Source organism: Pipra filicauda, unplaced genomic scaffold (assembly GCF_003945595.2).
Source record: "Pipra filicauda isolate LSUMZ 115617 unplaced genomic scaffold, ASM394559v2 scaffold188_size1440453_pilon, whole genome shotgun sequence".
Classification (NCBI taxonomy): domain Eukaryota; kingdom Metazoa; phylum Chordata; class Aves; order Passeriformes; family Pipridae; genus Pipra; species Pipra filicauda.
Window position 1 is genome coordinate 704,653 of NW_024104296.1, and position 23,250 is coordinate 727,902.

At 42.3% G+C, this 23,250-nt stretch overlaps 1 protein-coding gene across 1 annotated transcript in view; it reads left to right on the forward strand.

Annotated features, from left to right (window-relative positions):
• The first annotated feature begins 409 nt into the window (after positions 1-409).
• Positions 410-23,250, forward strand: part of NTF3 (neurotrophin 3) — a 56,033-nt gene continuing 33,192 nt past the window's right edge. Inside the window, exon 1 of the mRNA XM_027733255.2 lies at positions 410-530. Coding sequence (XP_027589056.1) covers positions 513-530 — 18 coding nt within the window. The 5' untranslated portion in view covers positions 410-512. The remainder of the gene's footprint in view (positions 531-23,250) is intronic.

The following is a 23,250-nucleotide window of genomic DNA, read 5'->3' on the forward strand; positions in this document are numbered from 1 at the left end:
CTCATCTTCTGAGAATTGCAGTCTGGAAGAGATGGTTATGATTTAACAAAAGAATTCTCTAAAATGTTCCCTGGTGCTAATACTGTTCTTAATAATATGAAAAGATTTTGCCAGGAAGAGGAATAAGACCGTCAATCAGATTAAAAAAAAAAAAAAAAAAAAGAAGAAAATAGGTACAAGATGGGTTTTTTAGGGGAAAAATGACCTTTACGACAGTTTTATCATTTTTAAAAAAAATACCCTATTCTCTGAATTTCCCCAGCCAGGCGAGGTAGGTAGAGAAAGCAGAGTGTGGCAATAAAGGGGTTAATCCACGGAGCACAGAGCCATCTGGCTGAGCTGGTTTGTTATAATCGAGCAGATTATGTTCACGGGACTCAGAGTTTAAGGCTCCTCTCCCATAGAGCAACTCTGCACAACCCAAGCAGACCAACTTTGGGACTTTGAATGAACGTATTTACATCCACCTTTCTCTTCATGTCGACTTTTCTGGAAACATTCACACGGATGCCATGGTTACTCCTACCACGGTAAGGGAAATTTGACGTTTTCTAACAGGGTCCTAAGAGGGCGGGGAGGGGAGGGGGGGAGAGGGGTCTTTTAAAGAAGTATAATGGGGAGGAGGTGGGGGTCTTGTAAGCAGCAGATCTGTCCCACATGTTGCCTTTCCCATTGTGCCTCCTCCTTCCCCCACCCCTACTTGCCCTACAGTTTAGTCCTGAGGTTCCCCTCTCCTGCGGCTCCTCACGCTGTTGTTCGGGTCCCTGGCAAGAAAACAGCAGAGGAGAAATACAAGGTGCTAAAGGAGTCTGATTTAAGAGGCAAAAGCAAAGGAGACTCTTCTTTTTAAGAGGGAAATGAGCAAGTTCAGATATAACAAAAGGCGTTGAAAGTCTTGACCGTGGGTTTGCAAGAACCAGCCTCAGTACGTAGCACGCTCGCCCTCCGGCAAAGTTAGAGCCCCTGACAAGCAAAGTCAAAATTCCCAATTTCTAGACCTCATCTGTCTCAGGTAACCAGCTTCACTGGAGCTTTCTTTTTTGTGTGTGTGCGCGTGCCAGACACTGGAAACCCTATTCATGACCTCTGAATCAATCCTCATTCTCCTCAAACCCAAACACTAAATTCTCTGCGAGGAACTGGAGATCAAAAGACTCCCTGCACATCTGTGTCTAGGTGGAAAAGAAACACTCACTCTGTGCTAGGATGGTAGGGAAACTATTCCTACGCTGCAGGTTCCAGCGTTTGGTAAGTTCCTTCTAGGAATGCAGCACACAACTAATCAACGTGGACGCACATATAGAGAGCAAAATAGAAAGCTGTTTCTCATCTAAACAGCTGAAATGCAGCTTAGAGCGTCAGTTACTGGCGAGTCCTTATGGAGACACCAAACTGCTCTTAGCCAAGAGGGGAAAAAGTCCTTGAATGGTTCAGATAGTTTTCTGATCAGTTCTTAATCCTTCATTAAAATAAACGGGAAAGCTCTGTGTTGGTCCTATCTCCTGAACTATAAATATGCAGTATCTGGAGAGATGGATATTTTGGATTGAATAGGGCTGCTATGTGCACATTCTCTGGTTCCTATATTGCAAAACCAGTTATTTAGAGATGACTCTGTGAGTGTGAGGGGGGTTGCTTCTCCCCCCTCCCCCCTTTTTAAATAGACTGGGATGTGTGTTATATGGTCCAGGCAATTGTTATGAGCTACAACCTTTCAGAAAGCACTCTTTGCTCTCAGGCTTGTATGATTTGTTGCATGAGGAGTGGAAATGGTATGTAAAGTTTTGCCTTTACATTGTGCCTTCAGGAAAATATCCAGACAAATAGGAGAGACATTCTCATGCACAGAAATACCTGATCTGTGCAAGCCTGTAAGTGGAGGAGTGGCGCAAGAAACACCTAAAAATGGGATGTAAGAAAAAGGAAAATCTAATAATAATTAAAAAAAAAAAAAAGGCAAAAAAAACCCTTGCTTTGTGTCAAGGCAGACAAAAGCAGCAGAGAATGGAAGGGAGTTCAGCATGGTTCCAGCTGCTAGTAGTAAAAAGACTGGTCTTAGATACACGTGTCAGTACCAGGAGCTCTGTGTGTGAGCGTGGCGGGGGGAGGAAAATTAGGCATGATTGCAGGTGGTGGACCCAAAACACAGGGAGAAGAGGATGGACCAGCAGAGCCAGGAGGGGAGTGCTTTGTGGAGAAGGGTGCTGTATGTTGAGGCATGCAAAATAAGTAGGTTTCAGAGGTTTTGTTTGGTTTGCTCTGTTGTGGGTTGTTTGGTTTTTCTTTTTTTTTTTTTCTCAGGGAAAGAAAAATGAAATTTTACATATAAAGATATATAAAAGGAGTCTGAAGGGAAAGTATTATATATCAGGAATAAGGTGCTATGTATTATTGTTGTGCATCGGGCTGATAAGGGCAGGTGAGCTGTGCAAAGGTGGTCAACTCAAAAAGGAAATTGCTGCAAGTCAACTGGAAAAAGAGGATCTTTGTGGGTGGAAAAAAGTGTAGAAGCTCGGAAGGGGAAGTAACACTTGAGAGAGATGGCAAAAGGTACAGACTGGAGGCAGGGTGAGGATATGAAAGGGACAAACAAGGGTGCCAGGGTCTGCAAGGGGGAGGTTGGGTATGGAGTGGGAGTGGAGGGAGAAAGGTGAAAGCACAGGGCACAAAGGATGTTTGGAGGAGGAATTAAAATGTGAACTATTGGCTATTTGGAGAGAGGTATGGAAAATAATCGGCTACATGATGCTCGTGGGGGGCGTCAAAAGGAGACACCTTTGATTCTGTCAAGAAATAGATACGAGGATGTGTTTACAAGGAAGGTGCTATGAAAGAGGAGGCTTGCATGGTGGTGGAAATGTGCTGAGAACAGGAATGCAGAGGAAAAAATGAGCTGGATGGAGATAGGGTGATATGAGGGGAAAGGGATACAGGGTCCCATAACTATGAGAAGGGGTAACTGATTAGAGAAATTTCAGAGGAGGTTGGAAACCTGCTGGAGTGTGCTGACTGAATACAAGGGAGAGACGGAGCTGAAGAAAAAGCCATGGGAAGGTGCTGTGAAGAAATTCAAGATAGCGGAAATGATAGGGGCAGGGTGAACAAGAATATAAAGACGTGGCAGGTGTTGAGAAGAATGAGAATGGGGAAAAAGTGAGGAATGTAGGAGGCATGAATGAGGAAGAAATGAAGAGCTGGGTTTTCTGTAAAGATGCCTCAGCAAGAGGTGGTTTAGAGGAGACACAGGGCAAAAGAGCAGAGGGTGAGAGGAAATTTAGGCTATTATTGCTTAGTAGGTAAAGAGAGGAAATAATGCAATGGTGCAGTAGTGGTTTGGTCAGCAGAACAGAGGATGCCTCCTGACTGGGCAGGTGGAGTAACACAGGGAAAAAACTGGCAATATGTTACAGGGAAATCATTTGAGGCCAAAAATGGTGAGTAAGGAATAATGTGAAGACTGTGGGAGGAGGAGAACACATACGCACACAAAAAAAATAAAAGAGCGATTTTCTCTTACAACAGACGTAGCAAATGTGTTTATATCTCTGTGGTAGGTACTGGCTAAGTGAAACAACAAGAGGGAATGGAACAAATGTGCTCGTGGAGAAATGACTAAAGATATCAAGGGGTGGGAGGAGAAGGAATGGGAGGGAAAACTACCTGGAGGGCTGTATAAGCCACATGGTTGTTCTAAGGTCAGAAGTAAAGTGTGAAGTTTGTGGGGAGGAGAGTGGAGTTGGGAGCTGTAGAGCATGAAGTGGAAGTGAATGGGAATGACAGTTCATGTTACAAGGGGTGAGAAGCTCAGCGTAGGTCGACACACAATGGTGTGTAAGGGAGGAAGGTACCTGTCAGCCCGTGCCTGCTCGCGAGGGCTGTGGAAAGAAAGGTGAAAGGAGTGAAAAGTTGTGCCTGATAAGAGAGATTTGTGCACGCAGTGTGGTCTGAATAAATGAGGGAAGCACAGGTGAGGATTGCAGACCTGGGTGTGGGGCCTGGGAGAAGGAAAACCGCTTATGGGGGAGGGAAGAGTGATGAGGAGTGAGAAAAAGTTTATGATGGTTTAAGCCATCTGTAGTTATCTGCCTCTTAGTTTAAGGCAGACTGAGTGTGCAAGGGGCCCTATGCGCATGCAGAATGAGAGCAGACTGGGAGTTCAGTGCAAGGGGAGAGAAAGCAAGAGGCACAGGTAAATCCACATAGTCATTGACGATAAGTGCATGGATATATGGGATGCTGGTTCTGTGTGAGGGTCGGGGACAGATACGCCCAGTGAGTGTTGTGCTTGTGCGACTGGTGGAGTTGCAGAGGCAAGCACGAGATGAGAACAACGCAGGAAGAAGCTGAAACCCTTTAGGGGTGTGTGAGTGTCCTCGAGTGCTGCAAGGGCCTTGAAGTTCCAAACAGCCACCCAGGAAGCCATGCTGGGGGGTAAGATGGCTTTCAGAGGCTGACTGGAGGATCACGTGTCCACTGCGCTTGTGGCACAACGCTCCGTGTCGAAATCAGTTATGTAAGGCACAGCACAGAGGTGAGTTTCGTGAGTGCTAAGAAAGAAATGTTTGCATTTAGAAGGAGGGTAGGGAAAGATGACTAACAGAGAAAATGGTTTGGTGCGTGGGTAGCACCGAACGTGTGCTAGAGGTACTTGCCTTCTGCTTGACTTGCACAGTAAGCAGACGCTCCTCCAGAGATGTTTTTTGCAGGTTTTTTTTTTGGTGAAAAACTACTGAGTAATCCTGAGAAAATCCTAGTATGTCTAACTACAATGTTTAAACCGGCTTCATTTTGAAGCATATTAATGTAGCTTATTTTTGTGAGTTAAAACTTCAGTGCTGCTGGCACAAAAAGGCAGGGGGATTTCTCTGGGACAAGTTAACAGGGCAACTAGGTAGTTGACAAGGTTCTTGGATGAACAACCATTGGTTTGAAGTGTACATAAGGACTATAGATGTCAGTCAAAGGAAACAGGACTAGCTTTATCCATGGCTTGAAGCAGTGCAGTTGGTTGAAGGTTGAAAACATAGGATACATCTTGGGTGTGAGAGAGAAACACTAAGAACTTCTTTCCCTTCAAAACAAATGCATCCGTTTTTCAAATGTGTTCTACAAACATCTTCAAATTGTCCAGCTTGCCTAAGGCTTCAGTGTCTTCTTAAGAACTGCCCCACACTGGGTAGGAAAGTGCTCATTTCCACCCATAGCTGGTCACAAGATTGTGAGTAATCCTGGGAGACTTGCACTGGAAGAAGTCAGACCGATCACAAAGAACCTCTAAGCTTAAAAGTTGAAGCCTCTGAGCCCAGACCTTGCATACCATCAGTCACATGGATCGTGGTTCATGGGTCCCTTTCCTGTTTATTCCAAGGATCCATTCCTGCTAAAAAAGATAAGCAGGTTGTAAAATAATAGACAATTAGTGTTTGTGTAGCCATGGGTTGTGTAGGGAACCCATTGTCCTAGTTTTTTTACACTTGTTTCCCACTGTGGAGTCCAGCTCAAGCTCTCCAGCTGGATAGTTTTCCTGGCAGTGCTTGCAGCTGGTTGTTGTCTGCAGAAAGCACCTTTCTCCTGTGGTGGGAGTGAACTTCCCATCATGGCAGGCCAAAGGTGGAAGAACAGTGGAGCATTTGTCCATGAGGGGGAGATGCAGTCCCAGACACCGGGATTCAACTTGCATGAACCACAGACCACAGCCTGCTCAGCCCACTGCCACCACTGTGACCCAGGGTGATGGTCTGGCCTCTGGGAAAATAAAAACCAAACCATGGCATCAACCTGCCAGCTGGCTGAGAAAAGGGAAAGGGACTGATGGGTACAATTCCTTCTGGATTGTTGCAGGAAGGGGATCAAAGCAAGAGCAACTGAGCTGTGTGGGGGGTGTTTGTGCCTGCCTGGACTCCTTCGCAGCCACGACACAGCCAGAGAAATGTGTTTGCAAGGGCTGGGACATCTGGGTGTCCCTGCAGATGTTTGCTGGTGCAGGGCCATGTGTGTGTCCCCCCTGGTGGTGACTGGGAGTGGACAGTGGAAAGCAGAGTGGCGTGGGCAGGGATGACAGAGGTGGATGGCAGCTGTTCCTGTGTGGGAGAGTGTTCGTGCATCTGTCGGTGGGGGATGTGGGGATAAGGCACTTTCCGAGGGGACAGATGGGATGTGCGTGTGAACAGAGAAGCCATAAGGGTGGATGCGGAGTAGTTTCAAGGTTGTGCAATGAGTGCTAGAGGGAATACACACAGCTATGTTCCTGATTGTATCATGTCCATAGGGGAAAGGGACTCCCCCACAGAAAGCCTCAAGGAAGATTATACTTCCCTTAAAAGAAATACCACACTCAAGCACCCACTTCAGTTAAGTCTCCTTTCTTCACATTGTCCAAGTAAACTAAGCAAGGTGGCCCTTTCCTTCAGGGCAGCAAGCATTTGAAAGGTCAGAGCAGGACCATACACTCCTCCCTCTCTTATCTTTCTCTGCCTCTCTCTTCTCTTCACCTTTTCACGCACAGGTAAAAGGGTCTTTCCCAATTTGGCTTCTAAGCTGGTGTTCAGAATTTCCGTCTCAGGGAATGTGTGATGAAGATGTGTGTGAATGAGGATGCTGGTGTGTTGGGGAAGACTGTGTGTCTGAACATGTTGAAACAAAGTTTGTTGGGAGTTACCTGTGGCTCAGAGAAGTAATGCACTGGTTGCATTTCAATGCACATGGAAAGGATAACAGAGTATTCCACGTCTCCATCAGGCAGTGCTGGGAAACCAGTGTACATGGCTCGTTGCCAGTCTGCTGGTACTTCAGAGGGAGTCACCACTTCCTAACCATGTAAATATACAGATTCTGTAGAACAAGGTCCTTCTGTGTTATCTACTTTAAACCCACACCAGAGGTGATGGAAACGCTCTTGGGGACTTGCATCCTACAAGGAAAAATTTGCAGCACTCCTCCAGCATTTCCTGTGCTTCACTGTGCATGTCACCCATAATGGAACCACTGCAATAAATGGGCTTCTTCTCAGTTGCTCTTTCACTCCTTCCAGCAATAAATTCCTTTATTTTGAGTTTGCCCCTGCTATAGATCTTACATGTTTTATCTTACATTAGCTGAGTTAGCATGAGAGAAAGTGTTAATCTAGTTAATTCAAAAATATGTATTTCTAGGCAGTGCCCTACAAAAATTCACCCACATTTGCCAGAAGTCTGAATCGATATAGTCAGAGGTAACTGGCAGTGAACTGTAGAGTTGCAGAAGGAAGAAGTATTTTGTGCTCTATGTAAATTTTTAAAGGCCTGTCTATGCTCTGAAGTGAATTCAGGTTGCGAGAATGAAATTTAAACCCAACAGCTGCTTCTGAATAGCTCTGTGGTTAGACAAGTTCTAAGATAGCATCCTCTCCTGTGGCTTCTGCCTCAACCAGGAGGTGGACACACTTGCCACAAAATCAAACTCTATCCCCTCAAGAGATGGGATTTGGGCAATGTTTTGTTTCTACTTCAAATCAAACCAAATACAGACCTTGTATATCTGAGGGAGACATTTCACCAGTTTCCCCAGTGTGTCGTATGTGAGATAAACTCATAGTACCACTAAATGGTGAGATCTGTGATGAGATTGGTTTCAGAAATGTTAAATGATAATGATAAGAGTGATGTCTTAGGGGAATAATATAAATAATATATAGTCAGTTGAGGTAAAAAATAAAAAAAAAAAAAAACGTTCCTTAGATGCAATGGCTACGGCAGAAATATTTAAGAAATGCTCTGGAAGAATGTGCAAACATGTCTCCGTGTGTCCTTTCTGTAGCATTCCCTGCACTTTCCTACACAGTCCTAGCACATGGTATGCACAAAACCAAACTGCAAGGTAGCAGTGAAAATAAACTCCACCTTAGAAACAGAGAAACTTTACCTTGCACTGGATTACGTAACAAACCCACAACCATTAAGGAGGATATGTCATTTCACATGGTGGGGATGGTCTTTCCTGGATTTGTATATCCAAAAGCTATAAAATATTTATTCACTTCAATGTTTTCAGCTCCTGTGATAAGTAAAAAAAATTCCTCCACTCATTTCTTAAATAATTTGCACAGTCTTGTTTTACATGACTGACTTTCCAAATGAATGATGCAGATAATTCCACAATATAAAAAAATCCTCCTGAAAGGATAGGTTTTCTTTGCTGTTTATACACATTTGCATGTTATTCCACTTGGATCCCCCAACATCTTGAGCAACGTTCCTTCCTTGTCACTGTTTACTAAATATATTCCTCAAATAATTGACTTAAGCTGTCCTTTGTTTAATTCCATTCTTAACTCCATTCCATTCTTTACTCCATTTAGGAGTTAATATGTTGGGGTTTTTTCTTTAAATTTTTTCATCTATTTTTTAATTATACTTTTTTCAGTTTTCTGACTTCCCTCAATTTCATTCACAACTTTCTGGCACTAGAATATTCAGGAATAAAGGTGATGTAGCAAAACCAGGAAAACTCTTTCATTTCTTTGTCTGCCTTCTGTAATTACACTGACTTTTGCACTCTCTATTTCTCTTTTCCCTGTCTTCCTTCTACTATAAAAGAACATCTGTGTAATAAATATAGCACTAATTCATTGTTTAAATCACAGCTAGCTAATTTTCAATATTATGTTTTTCCAACTTCCTCCCTGAAATTTAATACAGGTGCTCTGAATTGATTTTCCCTGCATCTATTATCTTAGGCTCTTCTCCTCTGAATCTCTTATTCTCTGCCCATTTTTCTAACCAATCTCTGTCCTTCTACATAAAATTTTTTTCTAACCTTTACGTTCTTTATATCCATTTGCAGTCCATTCCTTCTCCCCTGTTCCGTTTTATTTCAGCTTTGCCCTTTAATGCTTTCAGACTGCTCAGTGACACAACTGAAAGGAGTGTGAGGTCACCAGACACTGCTCCAACCCCACTACTTTTACCAGCACCCTGTTTTATGTCTTGCATCCAGTTTTCAGGCCAGGTTTATTTTGCAGATTAGAAGGGAGTCACATATAAGCTGAATGTCCATATGTGCAGGGACAGTGTAAACATGCAAGAATGTGAATGGGAAGAGGTCAATATGTGGTTGGCATCTGATTTCTCTGTCCTCCTCTTCCTACCCTTCCTAGCATTGCCCTTGCCCTCCCTCTAGGCCATGTAAGATTGCCATAGTTTTGCTCTTTGTTGCATTGACCAACTCTTGGAATTTTTCTATAAATTGTGCCTGCTTTCCTCTCAGGGAAGTGTCCAAGGCCAGGTTGGATGGGGCTCTGAGCAACCTGGTCTAGTGGAAGGTGTCCCTGTCCATGGCAGTGGGGTTGGAATGAGACGATCTTTGCTGTGCCTTCCAATCCATCCCCGTCTATGATTCTGTGATCTTGTCATCACAATGGTGTTCTGATGTATTTCACATCCACCTCAGCTCTGTCACTCACACAAGCAGCATCTATACTCAGGCCAGACTCCCTCACAGTGGTCCCAACTGGCCCTTCCTGACCACCTCACATAGTTGCCCTCTAATTTCAGTTCTCTCTCAAGCACCAGTTTCTTTAGTAACATAAAAAATCCTGAATGACTTAGGCTGGAAGAAGTGAGATCCTTCAAGATTTTGAACAAAACAAACTTCTTTTTTAAAATAAGAGGTGAAACCATATGAGGAGTGACTGAAGTCTCTTGGTGTGTTCAGCTGGAGGAGAGGAGACTGAGGGGAGACCTCACTGCAGTTACAACTTCCTCGGGAGGAAGAGGGGCAGGGTCTGAGCTCTGCTCTCTGGTGACCAGTGACAGGGCTTGAGAGAATGGCTTGAAGTGGTGTCAGGAGAGGTTTAGGTAAGATACTAGGAAAAGTTTCTTCCCCCACAGAGTGGTGGGGCACTGAACAGGCTCCCCAGGGCAGTGGGCACAGCCCCAAACCTGACAGAGCTCAAGGAGTGTTTGGACAGTGCTCTCAGGCACATGGTGGGATTGTTGGGGTGCCCTGTGCAGGGCCAGGAGTTGGACTCAATAATCCTTGTGGGTCCCTTTCAACTCAGGATATTCTGTGATTCTATGAAAAAAAAGAGGGAAGACATTTTCATCTGATGAGCAATGAGTGGTATTATAACATCTCTGGAGTAACAGGACAAGGGGCAATGGCTTCAAACTGACAGAGAGTAGGGTTAGATTGGATATTAGGAAAGAATTCTTCCCTTGAGGGTGGTGAGGCCCTGGCACAGGTTGCCCAGAGAAGCTGTGGCTGCCCCATCCCTGGAAGTGTTGAAGGCCAGGTTGGATGGGGCTCTGAGCAACCTGGGCTAGTGGAAGGTGTCCCTGCCCATGGCAGGGGGTTGGAACTGGATGATCTTTAAGGTCCCTTCCAACTCAAACCATTTTATGATTCTATGACTTTTGTGGAATAAAACTCCTTCTGAGAGAGATGGCAAAAATCTCACCATATTGGAACACCTTTGGAAAATATTAACTTAATATGTCTTTCTTCCTACATGGGCTCTATATGGACTTAGAACAATGTATTAATACAAAAGCTATTCATGAAGCAATCAGGGAAGAGTTTTTTTTTTTCTTTTCTGCTGAGAGGTTCCATTTCTGTGTTCAAATTGCCTCTCTATGTTTGAAACACTCAAGAACTATGTTTAGTTTTTTGTTGAAAGGGTAACTGTTACGGTCTCTGAGAAAAGTAAAACAATCTAATACTACTATGAGATGAGTTTCAGGTGAAGCTTTTGTTGTTGTTGTGTTTTTTAATGAAACAAAACAAAAACAAACAAAAGCTTCATGGAGTTAAATCTTGCCCTGAGAAGCTAAAGCTGCTTTTCACATCTGCTAGGATAGGGAGTGGTCTCCCTTGGAAGAGTTTGCGTTTTGGGGAAACAGATATGTTTTTAAAGTCCAGTGATTTTTCTCTTTTTTTTTTTTCTATCTTTCCTCTACTAAGAAATCTTCCTGTTAATTTTACATTTCTGTCATAAGTTGCTCTCATTTGCCTCATTTGTCTGAAATAAGAGCTGATGAATTTTTAGTGTTATCAGTCCTTTGAACCACCATTAAGCAAATTTTGTTGGTTTAGTTATTCATTGGTGAGTTCATTTGTTTGCCTTTATCTTTCTCTGCATCTCCAGTTCAGATTGTGCCTTCACTGACTCGGTGTCTGGTTTGACACCAGCACGTCCACTAAACCCAATGCATTTATTTCTGATTGACACAGAATCAGGGGTTCCCAGCTGAGCAAACACAGAAACCCACCTGACTGCAGGCCAAATTCTGCCCTCAGCTGCACCCAGGGAATCCTACTAAAATTAATGGGTCTGTAACCTTGAATTTGCATATTTGTTGGGTTTTTTCCCAAACAATGAATGCACATCCAAAACCTTTTAGTGTGCTGAATCATAAAAATCAGAGAGGGGGGAAAATATGCCTATGTTAGATCACTGGTATATTTGTTCAGAAAAATTGCAATAAATCCTTTTCTTTGTTGTTTTCTTTTTTTGCTGGAATTTGTCAGTTCCTCTGAAACAAAGCATTCCCCTGTTTGTTCTACTAAATCTCAACTAAGTCCCCGTGGACGCCAAAGTTTAAAAAATCTGGCAGGCTTCCCCCTTGCTCAAAACCCAGTGTCCTTGTTGACCCATCTGTTGGCTGTTAGAGACACCAGCCATCCACAGACTGGGGAACTGGTACTTGGAGCTGCAAGGATAACACCAGGGAAGCCTGTTAACCTGGAACAACCAAGAGCATGATATTGTTCCCTCACAAGAGAGTCTGAAAGCTGCTGGGCTTGGAAGGTAAAGTGAAATTCCTCAGGACTGGAGAATTAAACCCAACAAAATCTATCTCCTAGCACAGACTAATATCTCCTAATATGGTTTGTGGTTCTAAGATCCCAACCAGCCAGATAGCATATTCTTCAAAGCTCTGTCATATCTAATTTTAAATTCATCAAGTGACTGGGCTTCCACCACTCCACTTAAAATTTTCATACCATCCCCCATCCAACTTGAGTGCCATTCATTACTACAGTATTGAGTGCTTTCCCATGTACAGTTGTTAGCAACAACACAATCCTGGATGGCAGTAGGACAACTGGCAACAGACCTTTTTAGAGTAGCAGTTTGGTTCCCATTTAATTTTTCTTTAGTTAACTTCTAGAGATCATTTTTTGTGATGGCATTCTTTGAGGAAGAAGTGAAAATAAAAGTGAAAATAAAAGTGAAAATATCATTGTTGAGAGTAACAGAAATATTTTAATAAATAACTTTTTCGTGGGGAACAGCCCTTTCTCAAAAGAAAGAGGTTGCTGTGGTGGGGCTGCACCTCAAGTCCTGTGTCCAGTTCTGGGCCTCTCACTTCAAGAAGGACATTGAGGGGCTGGAGTGAGTCCAGAGAAGGGCAATGGAGCTGGAGAAGGGTCTGGAGCACAAGTCCTGTGAGAAGCAGCTGAGGGAGCTGGGGGTGTTTAGCCTGGAGAAAAGGAGGCTTAGGGAAGACCTCATCACCTTCTACTGAAAGGAGGTTGTAAGCCAGGTGGGGTTGGTCTCTTCTCCCAGGCAACAGGACAAGAGGAAATGGCCTCAAGCTGTGCCAGGGGAAGGTTTAGGTTGGACATCACAAAGAATTTCTTCACTGAAAGGGTGATTAGACATTGGAATGGGCTGTCTAGAGAGGTGGTGGAATCCTCATCCCTGGAGATCCCAGAAATCACTGGACGTGGCACTCAGTGCTCTGGGCTGGGTGACAAGGTGAGGATTGGGCACTGGTTGGACTTGGTGATCTTGGAGGTCCTTCAAAACCTAAATGATTTTGTGAGTCTGTGAGAGGTTTAGTACCATCTCCCAAAGATAATTGATGTATCTGTAGCCCAGAAACAGCCGTGACAGAATTCAAGAAGGTAACTTTATACAAATTAAGATGCCTGCACCTTTGCTTATGGAGAGTCTCCAGATCCTCCAATCTACTAGCAAAACTGCACCAGGAGAAGTAGCCTTATTTCTGCTTCGATGACATTGCAGAGATCTCCAGGAACAGATTGCCAGAAACACTCTGCAGATTGATGTTATTACATCCCGCTGTGTACAGCGGTCCCTTCCTCCGCCACGTCAATGCAAACACGCTGAGGGTCCTCTCAGGTAATCAGGCTGCTTGGTGGGACACATGAAATAAGCCATAGCCTGTTTCCAGTTCCCTCAGGACAACATGACCTTTTATGATGACTGGAGTTAGAAATCTTCTTGGTCCTCTACAGGAACTGTGCCAAAGCACTGGCAAGAGAAAGGTGTAATCAGCTTCTCGCTATCACAGAATCGCCTGAGTTGGAAGGGACCTTAAAGATCATCTCATTCCAACCCCCTGCCATGACCAGGGACACCTTCCACTATCCCAGGTTGCTCAGAGCCCCATCCAACTTGGCCTTCAACACTTCCAGGAATGGGTCTTCCACAACTTCCCTTGTGTCAACCTATTCCAGGGCCTCACTACCCTCACAGTAAATAATTTCTTCTGTATATCTAACCTAAACTTCCCTTCTTTCATTTTGAAGCCATTACCCCTTGTCCTGTCACTACAATTCCTGAAGAAAAGTCCCTCTCCACTCTCCTTGTAGGCCTCTTCAGATACTGGAAGGTGCTGTGAAGCCTCCACAAAACCTTCTTTCCTCCAGGTTGAACAGCCCCAACCTTCTCAGCCTGGCTTCATAGGGGAGGTGATCCAGTCTCCTTATAAACTTCATGGCCTCCTCTGGACTTGCTCCAACAGTTCCATGCCTTTCTTATTTTGGGTGCATCAGAAATGGAGCAATATTCCAGGCAGGGTCTCACAAGAGCAGAGTACATATGGGCACCACAACCTTCCTTCAGTAAGGTCCATGCATTTGATTATTTTCATTTTGATTTATTAATATCCCTAAATATTTATGGCTATTTGGGGAGACTTGTTTCTTCTAATTGTTTTCTGAATGTTTTACTGATTAACTGATATTTTTTAGTAATACATGGAAACTTATAGACTACAAAGTAGCATCCAAAATTATTTCCTGGTTACCTGGCAGATTTCCATTGATGGATTTCACTTTGGGTTTTTTTTCTCTTTTCCCATCCATCAGATTCTATTTTCCTCCTACTAAATTTTCTTGAATAGCCAGTTGCTAGCTCTGGAGATAACTAGCTTAACAGAGGCCTATTTCTGACCCCACTTACATGGAAGAAACCTAATGGACCCCCAGGGAATAAGTTCATCTTGAGGCAGTAAAAATTTAGACCAGAGTCAAGACCTGAGAACTCAACAGAGAAACTATTAGAAATAACCAGGGAAATGAGAGTGGTTGTTTCTGCACAAACAAACAAACAAAAAGTTTTCTCAGTGTAGAAAGAGTTTTCCAGATCTGAACTAGCAAAGCTTCATCTGAAATTCTGCTCTGACCTGTCTACTGTGAGATGGCATCAAATGTTGGTTAATCACAAGTCTGATACTACTCTTGTTTGTTTGCTTCCTCCCTTGTTTTCTCTACGTTTTTTGCAAGTAAGTGCTGATGAGGTGACTCCAGCCCTTTCAGTTTTTCCATCCATGTATTTCATCCAGACGAATTATCTCAGGCAAAATATGAAATCTGAAACCAGTATTTTACCTTTGATCTGAGGGAAATAATCATAGGTGCCATCACCAGCCTTGCACTGGAATGTGGTCCAGAATAAAGGACTTGAAAAGAACCTCAAAGATACTTTTAAAAGCCATAAAATGTTTTAGCAATTTTGGTTTTCCCTCCCTTTTTCTTACTGAAAAGGAACAGATGGGAACAAAAGTAAACTCTGCCATCTGGAAAGACTGAAAGATTAGTATGAAGAGAGCCAGGTGTCAAGTTTGTTCATTGCCAGCCAGCTTTGCCAATTATCAACATCAAAACCTAGTGTCAACAAGGCCTAAATTACATTAAAGATAAATGATTTTCCAAAGGCTTTTTTTTTCAGTGTCTCTTTGTCTCTTAATTGTTCAGCTATCTTGAAAACTACACATTTAGGCACAAAATATGAAAGAAATTAATTTGAAGACTTACCTCTTGTGCCACAGGAAATTTTCTGCCTTGGTCTTTCTGATGCTACTTTTAACACTACAGTCTTCATTTCAGTTAAAGTCCATTAGCTCCATCCTAATCTTTTAATATTATGCCAATTAAAATTTATCTGTAGTTAATTTGGACCTCGTTTTTATAACAGTTTGAAATGGAAATATAGCACCTGTAAATCTTTGCGTGGGAAATTAGAAGCATATAAACCATCACAGAGCAGTTCAGTCTCTGGATATGATCTGATTCACTGTCTTTTCTGCTTTAAATATTGGAAATTACTTGTGTATATATTAATATATATATTTAAAATAGATATTTATATGTACACATACATATGTGTGCATATATATATATATATATCTATGTGTGCACTGACTGGACACAGAAGAAGAATGAAGATTTCATGTTCCTTAACTTAGTAGATTTCCTTTTTTTTTTCTTCTTTACATTTCAATTTTGAGAATTCACACCACCTCTGGCTTTAATCTTATGACTACATGTGTAGGTGTCCTTCTTTTAAACTTTCCCCTGAAGGACATTTGAGCAAACAGCACACCTTCAGCAAATAATGAGACTGGTAATGCACATCTCCAAAAATACAAATAGGGAACCTGTGCCAACCTTGGCCCAGATCTAAGTTCTGTGAACTCACCATCATTGGTGACATGAATTCCACTTTTTTAAAATCTTTTTTGTTTCTGTTTCGATTTTCCTACACTCTTTTGAGGTAAATATATTGCATCTCTTCCTCACATTTTCCACTTCTGCATACCTACTTCTCTTAAAAAAGTACCCCAGAGTATCTCTTAACTTAGCTTAGGAGCAACTTTGGAGTTAAACACCTTCGCATAACATCATAGCATTCCTTGAGGCTTTTCCATCATTTCAAACTTTAACCTGGATACAAAGGCAAAATCTGTAAGTCAGAAAGTTCTAACTTGGATTCATGGGAATGAGACTATTTACAAGGGCCTGGAGTGACAGGACAAGGGGGAATGGCTTCCAACTGACAGAGAGTAGGGTTAGATTGGATATTAGGGAGAAATTCCTGCCTGTGAGGGTGGGGAGGCCCTGGCACAGGCTGCCCAGAGAAGCTGTGGCTGCTCCATCCCTGGAAGTGTCCAAGGCCAGGTTGGATGGGGCTTGGAGCAACCTGGGCTAGTGGAAGGTGTCCCTGCCCATGGCAGGGGGTTGGAACTGGATGATCTTTAAGGTCCCTTCCAACCCAAACCAGTTTATGCTTCTATGACTCTAATATGTATATGTATATATAAAGTTATCCAACAGTTTCAATCAATACTTCCTTTCTTCAGCCACACAGAATGCTCACACACTGAATTTCTTGATGAGTACCCTTAGCCCTCTTTTGCCATCTTTTGCAGAACAATTTCGCTTCTTAGTTGCAAAACAAATCTTTCCAAAAACTGGAGCTGCATAAACTGGTACTGTTTTCCCATGCATAATGAAATCCTTTATGCTTCTTTTGCAAGCTGGCTCTGATTGCCTTTTGTCAAATTTTGCTTGTAGTCCTCAATTATCTTCTCTGTCTGCATGTTCCTATGGGTTTGTGGTTTGGTAACCCAGTCAGCTGTGGCCGTCTCCTGCTTTTCCTCCAAAACATGCAATTTGTTTTGTTTCTGCTGTGCAACCTGGCAACTTTTCATTACTTTTTTTCTCCCCCTAAACATAGATCAGGAGTTTGTAGTTTTCTTTTTCTCAGTTTGATGCCTCTGTACCCCAGCACCATCTTAACAGATGGGGGCCACAAACTGCTCTGAAATTTCCTATTTGATTGAAAAAGCCTCAAACATGTGGTGTAAAAAAAACTTCTGTCCCACCAATTTTTTTTTTTTAATTTTATGTGATGCTGATACCTTTCAAAATTTCTTTACCACAGGGTGGTCACTGTCTTGCTCTTCCTCTCCTAATGCCATGGTATGAAGCAAATCTATGACCTCTGACCAAGCCCCAAGACATAAATGACACAATTATTGTTCCTCATGTCCTTTTTCAATGCATTCCTTATTTTTGTGAGAAGACAAACTCCTGTTTGAATCCCTTCTTCTTGACTTCAGAAAAGGTTAGGCTCTTTAAGGACCTTTGGCATCTCTATTTTCTCATCATCTTTCTGCTCTTCATGCTTTACATATAATCTACTTTTCCTCATTTTTCTCCTTCTACGATGCACTGTGCCTTGATGCTGGTTAGACAGAACTCAGACAGAAAAAGGAATTAAGGAAAAAGGCATCACTGCATTCCTCTGTTGCAAAGAGAGAAATTGAAACCATCTTTAATGGTTAAAATCAAGGTGTTTTTTTTTCAAAATTGTTTAGAGGCACAGAAAAAGAATGGCTGTATCAGACTTCTGCACTACATCTCCATCAACATAATCAGATGATGATTTAGCAGTTTTGTTTACTTGCCTTCCCATTTCATGAAAGACTTTTTGTAACTCTGACCCTTGTTGTGTTCCCTCCTAGATGTATGTACAGATTTAGTGTAATGGTTGTGTCTTAACCACAGAATTACCTCTCCACAATAAAAATTGCGTCAACTTTTCTTCAACCTTATTTCTTTTCTTCTTGGCAATATCTAATTCCCTTACAATAAATTTTTTGTTCATGTAAAAAATATTTGGGTTTTTTCCCCAACAACAAAGAAATCCCAAACTTTAAGGTAGAGCCTAAAGTGTGAATTTAAAGCAAGCTTTAATTTATCAGCATGTCCATGTGTGCATAATCCATTCTGGTATAAAAATGTCTGGATTTGAGTTTAACATAAATTATTTTCCAAATAACAGCGACTAAGCCAGAATTAGTTGTTTGTTGGCAGTTACATGAATGAAGTCTGGTTTCTTATCACTTGTCTCCTGTGCCTGTACTCCTTCCCTGAGCTTCACTCCCTTTCGTTCTACTGCACCTCAGCTTCCTCCTCCTGTCCTCCACTCACCTCCCTGCCCTGTGAGCACCTTAACAGTGTTTTATCTCTTTTCCATGTTCTCTGACTTCCTAAATGTGCTTTAGCTATTTGAGAGCTCTGCTTATGCACAGTTTAAAAGCTACTGAGACAGACACTACCCTGAGCGTCCTTTTCCACCAGTTATCGTGAAACTCGTAGGAACTTGGTGTTTTTCAGAATTTTGCACCACTAGCGGATTTGCTTGAAATGAACCTGAGTATTTAGAAATTAGTGGGAGGGATTAGAGGCAATGTGATCCTGAAAAATTTTTTCCTCAACAAAACAGGCTAGAAAGGCGCAGTGGGAGTGCATAGGGGGAGCTGCAGGGTACAGCAATAATCATAAAATTATAGAATCATGGAATAGTTTGTGTTGGAAGGGACCCTAAAGATTATCTAACTCCAACTCCCCTGCCATGGGCAGGGACACCTTCCACTAGCCCAGGTTGCTCAGAGCCCCATCCAACCTGGCCTTGGACACTTCCAGGGATGGGGCAGCCACAGCTTCTCTGGGCAACCTGTGCCAGGGCCTCACCACCCTCAAGGGAAAAATTTCACTCTAATATCCAATCTAACCCTACTCTCTGTCAGTCTGAGATCATTCCTCCTTGTCCTGTCACTCCTGCCCTTGGAAATAGTCTCTCTCCATCCTTCCTGCGGGCTCTCTTCAGGTACAGCAAGGCCACAAACAGATCACCCCAAAACCTTCTCTTCTCCAGGCTGAACAATCCCAATTCTAAAGCAATAACTATATGGCTAAAGAATATTTCTGTTCCAAGAAATATTTTCATGTTTATTTCGTGATCATACCTATTTTTAACCACTATTGAGGAGCAGCTGGGAGTTAGTCCAGACTGTCTCTGTGTTAGGAAATTCTGGAAGACCAGCCACCTCTTGATTCTTATTTTTATTTTGTTTTCTGATGGTTACTTACACCCAAATAATTTGAAGATAGCTTTCTCTTTTAGTTCATAAGTAAGGTCAATTTGTTGTCCTGTTTAAGTTTATTCATTGCACATTGCATCAAGAGAAGCAGCCATTCACAACCTAAACTTGTGATCTTCAGTGCTGACAGCCCAGTGTGTACAGTTGTCTTGTTTACTGCCTCTGTAAATCCAGTGAATTCAAAGGTTTTAGTGGGGCCCTGATACTGGAAAAGAAATGTATTTGTCTGACATCCTGATCAGTACAACTCTTTCAGAGGGATCAGCAGTCCATGAGAGTTCATACTTGTGCTGTTGGAGAAGACTGGGACCAAAGCTTTCAGGCCCTTTCACCCACAGCAAGTAGGAACTTGCACTAGCTCATACCTTTAAGTGAGTAAATTCCTTTTATCACCAGGCTTTAGAAGGGTGTGCATCCGAAAAATGCAGCCCTTCTCCCTGGGCATGGGGATGTGATTTTTTTCCCAAAAGAAAAGGTACTACCCAATGTACCATATTATAGTGTAAAATCTTTTCATAGGACTTCATCTGTCGAATTTCAGCTGAGTTTCCCATATAACTGGGTGAGAGCCTTCAAGTCATGGGCTGAAGATACCAGTTGACAGACAGCTAATGCTCATCACAGCAAAATCCCTATATTCTTTAAAAAAAAATTGGATTACCTTTACCATGTGTTTTTAAATCCCCAAGTATTGACTCATTAGGATATGTATTTTCATGTCGAACTCTTGCACTACAAATATTTTGGGGTGAGAATCTCTCAGGCAGTGGTCTGCCAATGTCATATCCACACAGATTAACTCACATCCAAACCAGTTTGAGTGAATGCTTCAAGGAAGATTTCTTGAGCTGTAATTAGTAATGCATTGCTAGAACCCAAGTACTGCATATTTAAACACCCTTCCATTGACTCTTATTAGTAATGCATTGCTAAAACCCAGCTTAGCCTTCTGTCATTCATTCAGTTGTTTATTCATTCATTCATTCATTCTTGTTTCTTTTATTTTCGGGGTAGGTTGATTTCTTTACACTTTTCCATTTCTACACTCAGCTCTTGAGATTCAGTGAGATGAACAGAAAGTTTTTGAGGGATTTCAGCCGGATCAGACTTCACCTTTCATGGATCAGGTGCAAAGCTCTGTTCAGCCTCCATCTCTAAAGCTCGACAGTATAAATTTTGTGGACTCATTGATACAACCCACCTTGCTTTCTAGATATAAAAATGCCTTTTATGTTGACCTATGTAGTTCCAGGTTATAGGTGATGCGTCTCCTAAAAAAAATAAATATTAATAACTACAGTTTGAGGAACAGAAACATTTCTTCATGAACAGAAAAAGAATTGCCTATCAAGATCATTTTGCCAGTGTTTTGTGTCCCTTTTTGGTTTGCTTTCCATAATCACTCCCTTAAGTTCATGCACTTTTGAAGGAATTCTGGACTTTGAGCTGAGAGTAGTTATCGTAAATCCGTAAAAATAAGTATCTGTATGGAGACTTCTTGAAAGTGGAGTGTGTTGGAGAGGGTGGGACAAACCCATTTCATATATTTAGCAGTACAGCCTGACATTTAAGCAGTACATATACAGCCAAGCAAGGAATAAGGTGATCAGGGTCATCACTTCAGAGAGGCTTCAAAAGGGACACGTGGCAGAGCCATTGCCCTTCTCCAAAAGGAGGGCCTGGAGATCTTTGGGGGTGCAGGAGTCTTTGCTGGCAACAGCTGGAAGGAGCCCAAAGCAGAGGGAAGGGAGGGGGAAGGGTTGCCAAAAGAGGCTCCAAAGTGTCTTGCTGTGACTCTGACCAAGTGCTTACAACAAACTCTCCAGGAATGAGTTCCAGCTCAAAAAAAGCAGTCACTTCGCGGAGGTTATTTGGCGCGTCTGCCTGAATAACAAACACACTGGGGTGGTGGCAGGGGTGTCATAATTCACTTAAAACTAGTTCTGAAAGCTGAAGTTCACCCCTGACAGAGACCCGGCCATGGGCTCTTTCACCAAATTGATCATACAGCCTGTTTTTCCAAGAGTTTTCCCTGAGCCCAGCCTCCTTCCTAGTCTTCTAGCAGAGGGAGTTTCAGACAGAAGGAAAAAGGGGAATTCATTGAATATATTAATATTTTTGACATATTCATTCAGTTCTCCACACCTTAGTGTTCCATATTGATCCAGTGATATCTGGGCCATGTGTGGTGGTGCCAGCAGTATCCAAATTTGTGCTAATACCCATGAAACACGGCTTGTTATGCATAGTTTGGCAGTTCCGTGTAGATAGCCTGCCAAAAGCAGACAGGAGCCTTATCAGAAGGAGACAGGAAATTCTCAAGCAAATTTGGGAGTTGACTTTTGAGATAGGAGTGTTGACAGGCACAGATCCCTCTGTCTGGCAATTATCAATTCTTCTCCCTTATAACTACAGAGCAAATCCAAGTGCCTTCAGATTCTGCCTGGGCAGGAGGTGTATTCAAGGCCTGGCTCTCCAGAGCCATTCTAGTTATGCAGTGCTGGTTCTGACCTCGATCCAAAAGTGCAAGGGTCACACTTCCATGCTCCAGAAATCTCAGAGCACCTTTTGTTTCTCATGGAATATTTCCACCCAATATGGCAGAAGTTTCTAAGCATATCTGACAAAACTGCAACATTGTCAAAAGAAAATATAAATTCAACACTAGATTGCATTTAATCTGGGTCTAAAGCACTGTTTAGGAAGTAGGAGAGGTGCTGCTGCAAGTCAGGAGGCTGTTTTTCCTGTCAGGTGCCTGTGATTTTTTTTCTGTTTCTCACCCATTCATCCCTTGGCTCTTCCAAATGCTTACATAGCTGTGGTCAGCTCCAGCCATGAGGATACTGTCTTTGTGTTAGCACCTTGTGTGATTGCTTCATCACCAGACAATGCATTCAGACAGCAATAGGAGTAAGATCAGACACAAGGTGAATGACAGTTTTTCTTGAAGTGGAAAACTTCCTTGATTTTCCGTTAAATTATTCTGTCCCTATTGGCAGTTTGCTATTTCCACAGACTTGGCTCATAAATATTGGATGTCTGCCTAGCTGGGAAATTGCATTTCCATTTTCAACACCTGCTATGTGCTAGACTTCTACTAGAGGGCTTGTTGGCTTTCTGCAAGGATGGGATACTTACAGTTCCTATTGTTACCTGTGACTGTGGGTAAAACATTGTCCTCATCCCAGTTTTTCCTTTCCAACAAGTTTGTTTCGGTTTTCTATGAATTTTGAAGTATTTGTGAGATTCTTACTGGATTTTTTCTGTTCTTGCAATGGAACTACTTAACCATAATTCATGTAGGCATAAAAGATTCTGAGCTCTTCCTTATAAACTCAGACTATGATATTCTTGGCTGATATCCCCCTCCATACACAGCCTTTCACAGCATGTTTGCTAATGGCTGTTTAGGAAGATGCAAGTGTTTGCATTTCATGGCACTGTATGTATAGAGGCTGCAGAGAAGTCAGCAGATCTACTGAGGTGTCATGTAAACAGAGGACATTTTTGATAATTGCAATTATACCTGGTTGCATACAGTTATCCAAGGAAGTTATGAAACCATTGTTACATGTTTTGTTCACCAGTTCTCAGTAACTGTTTTAGTAAGACAGAGAGATACAGGGCCAAATGCATTCCCTCTCAGGCTGGCAAACCTGGATTTCTGCCCATACACAGTGTGGGTTCAGAATCAGCGTGATATTCCATGTTTTTATTACACAGTGATACATAAATAAGTGAAGGAAAAAAAAGTTTAGGAAATCCAGCAAACTTAATCTGGTAGTTTTGGGAGTTAGACTTTTTTTTTTTTTTTTTAGGATCTGTTACCTTTTGCTTTCCAGTGAGTTTACAAAGGCAATGAATTGAGAAATAGACATTCATACATAACTTGAAATAACATATCATAGTATTTCTGTGCAAGTTCTGTCATCTGTTAACCATAAATTTGCAAACACGTTCTTGTGCATGAGACACAACTCTCTCTCCTCTTGCAGCAGCCCTAGAGCTCTCAGAGAGTAAAAGATCCAGTTAAGAAAATCCCACAGGGTCATAAATGGAAATGAAGAGATCACCATCCTCTTGCTCAAAGACTCTTTCTGTGAATAAATATCTGTTCATCTATCCTGTTCTTGGTCACCTCCTGTGAAGAAAACTAAATGTTTTCTAAGAAACTTATTGTTAGAAGGACATCCTGTGCCTGCCTGATCCTTCAGCCAAGCAGTTCTCCTCTTGCTTCACTGTCGCATTAGGAGGGACAAAAATCTGTACCAGCAGCTTGAGCTAATTATCA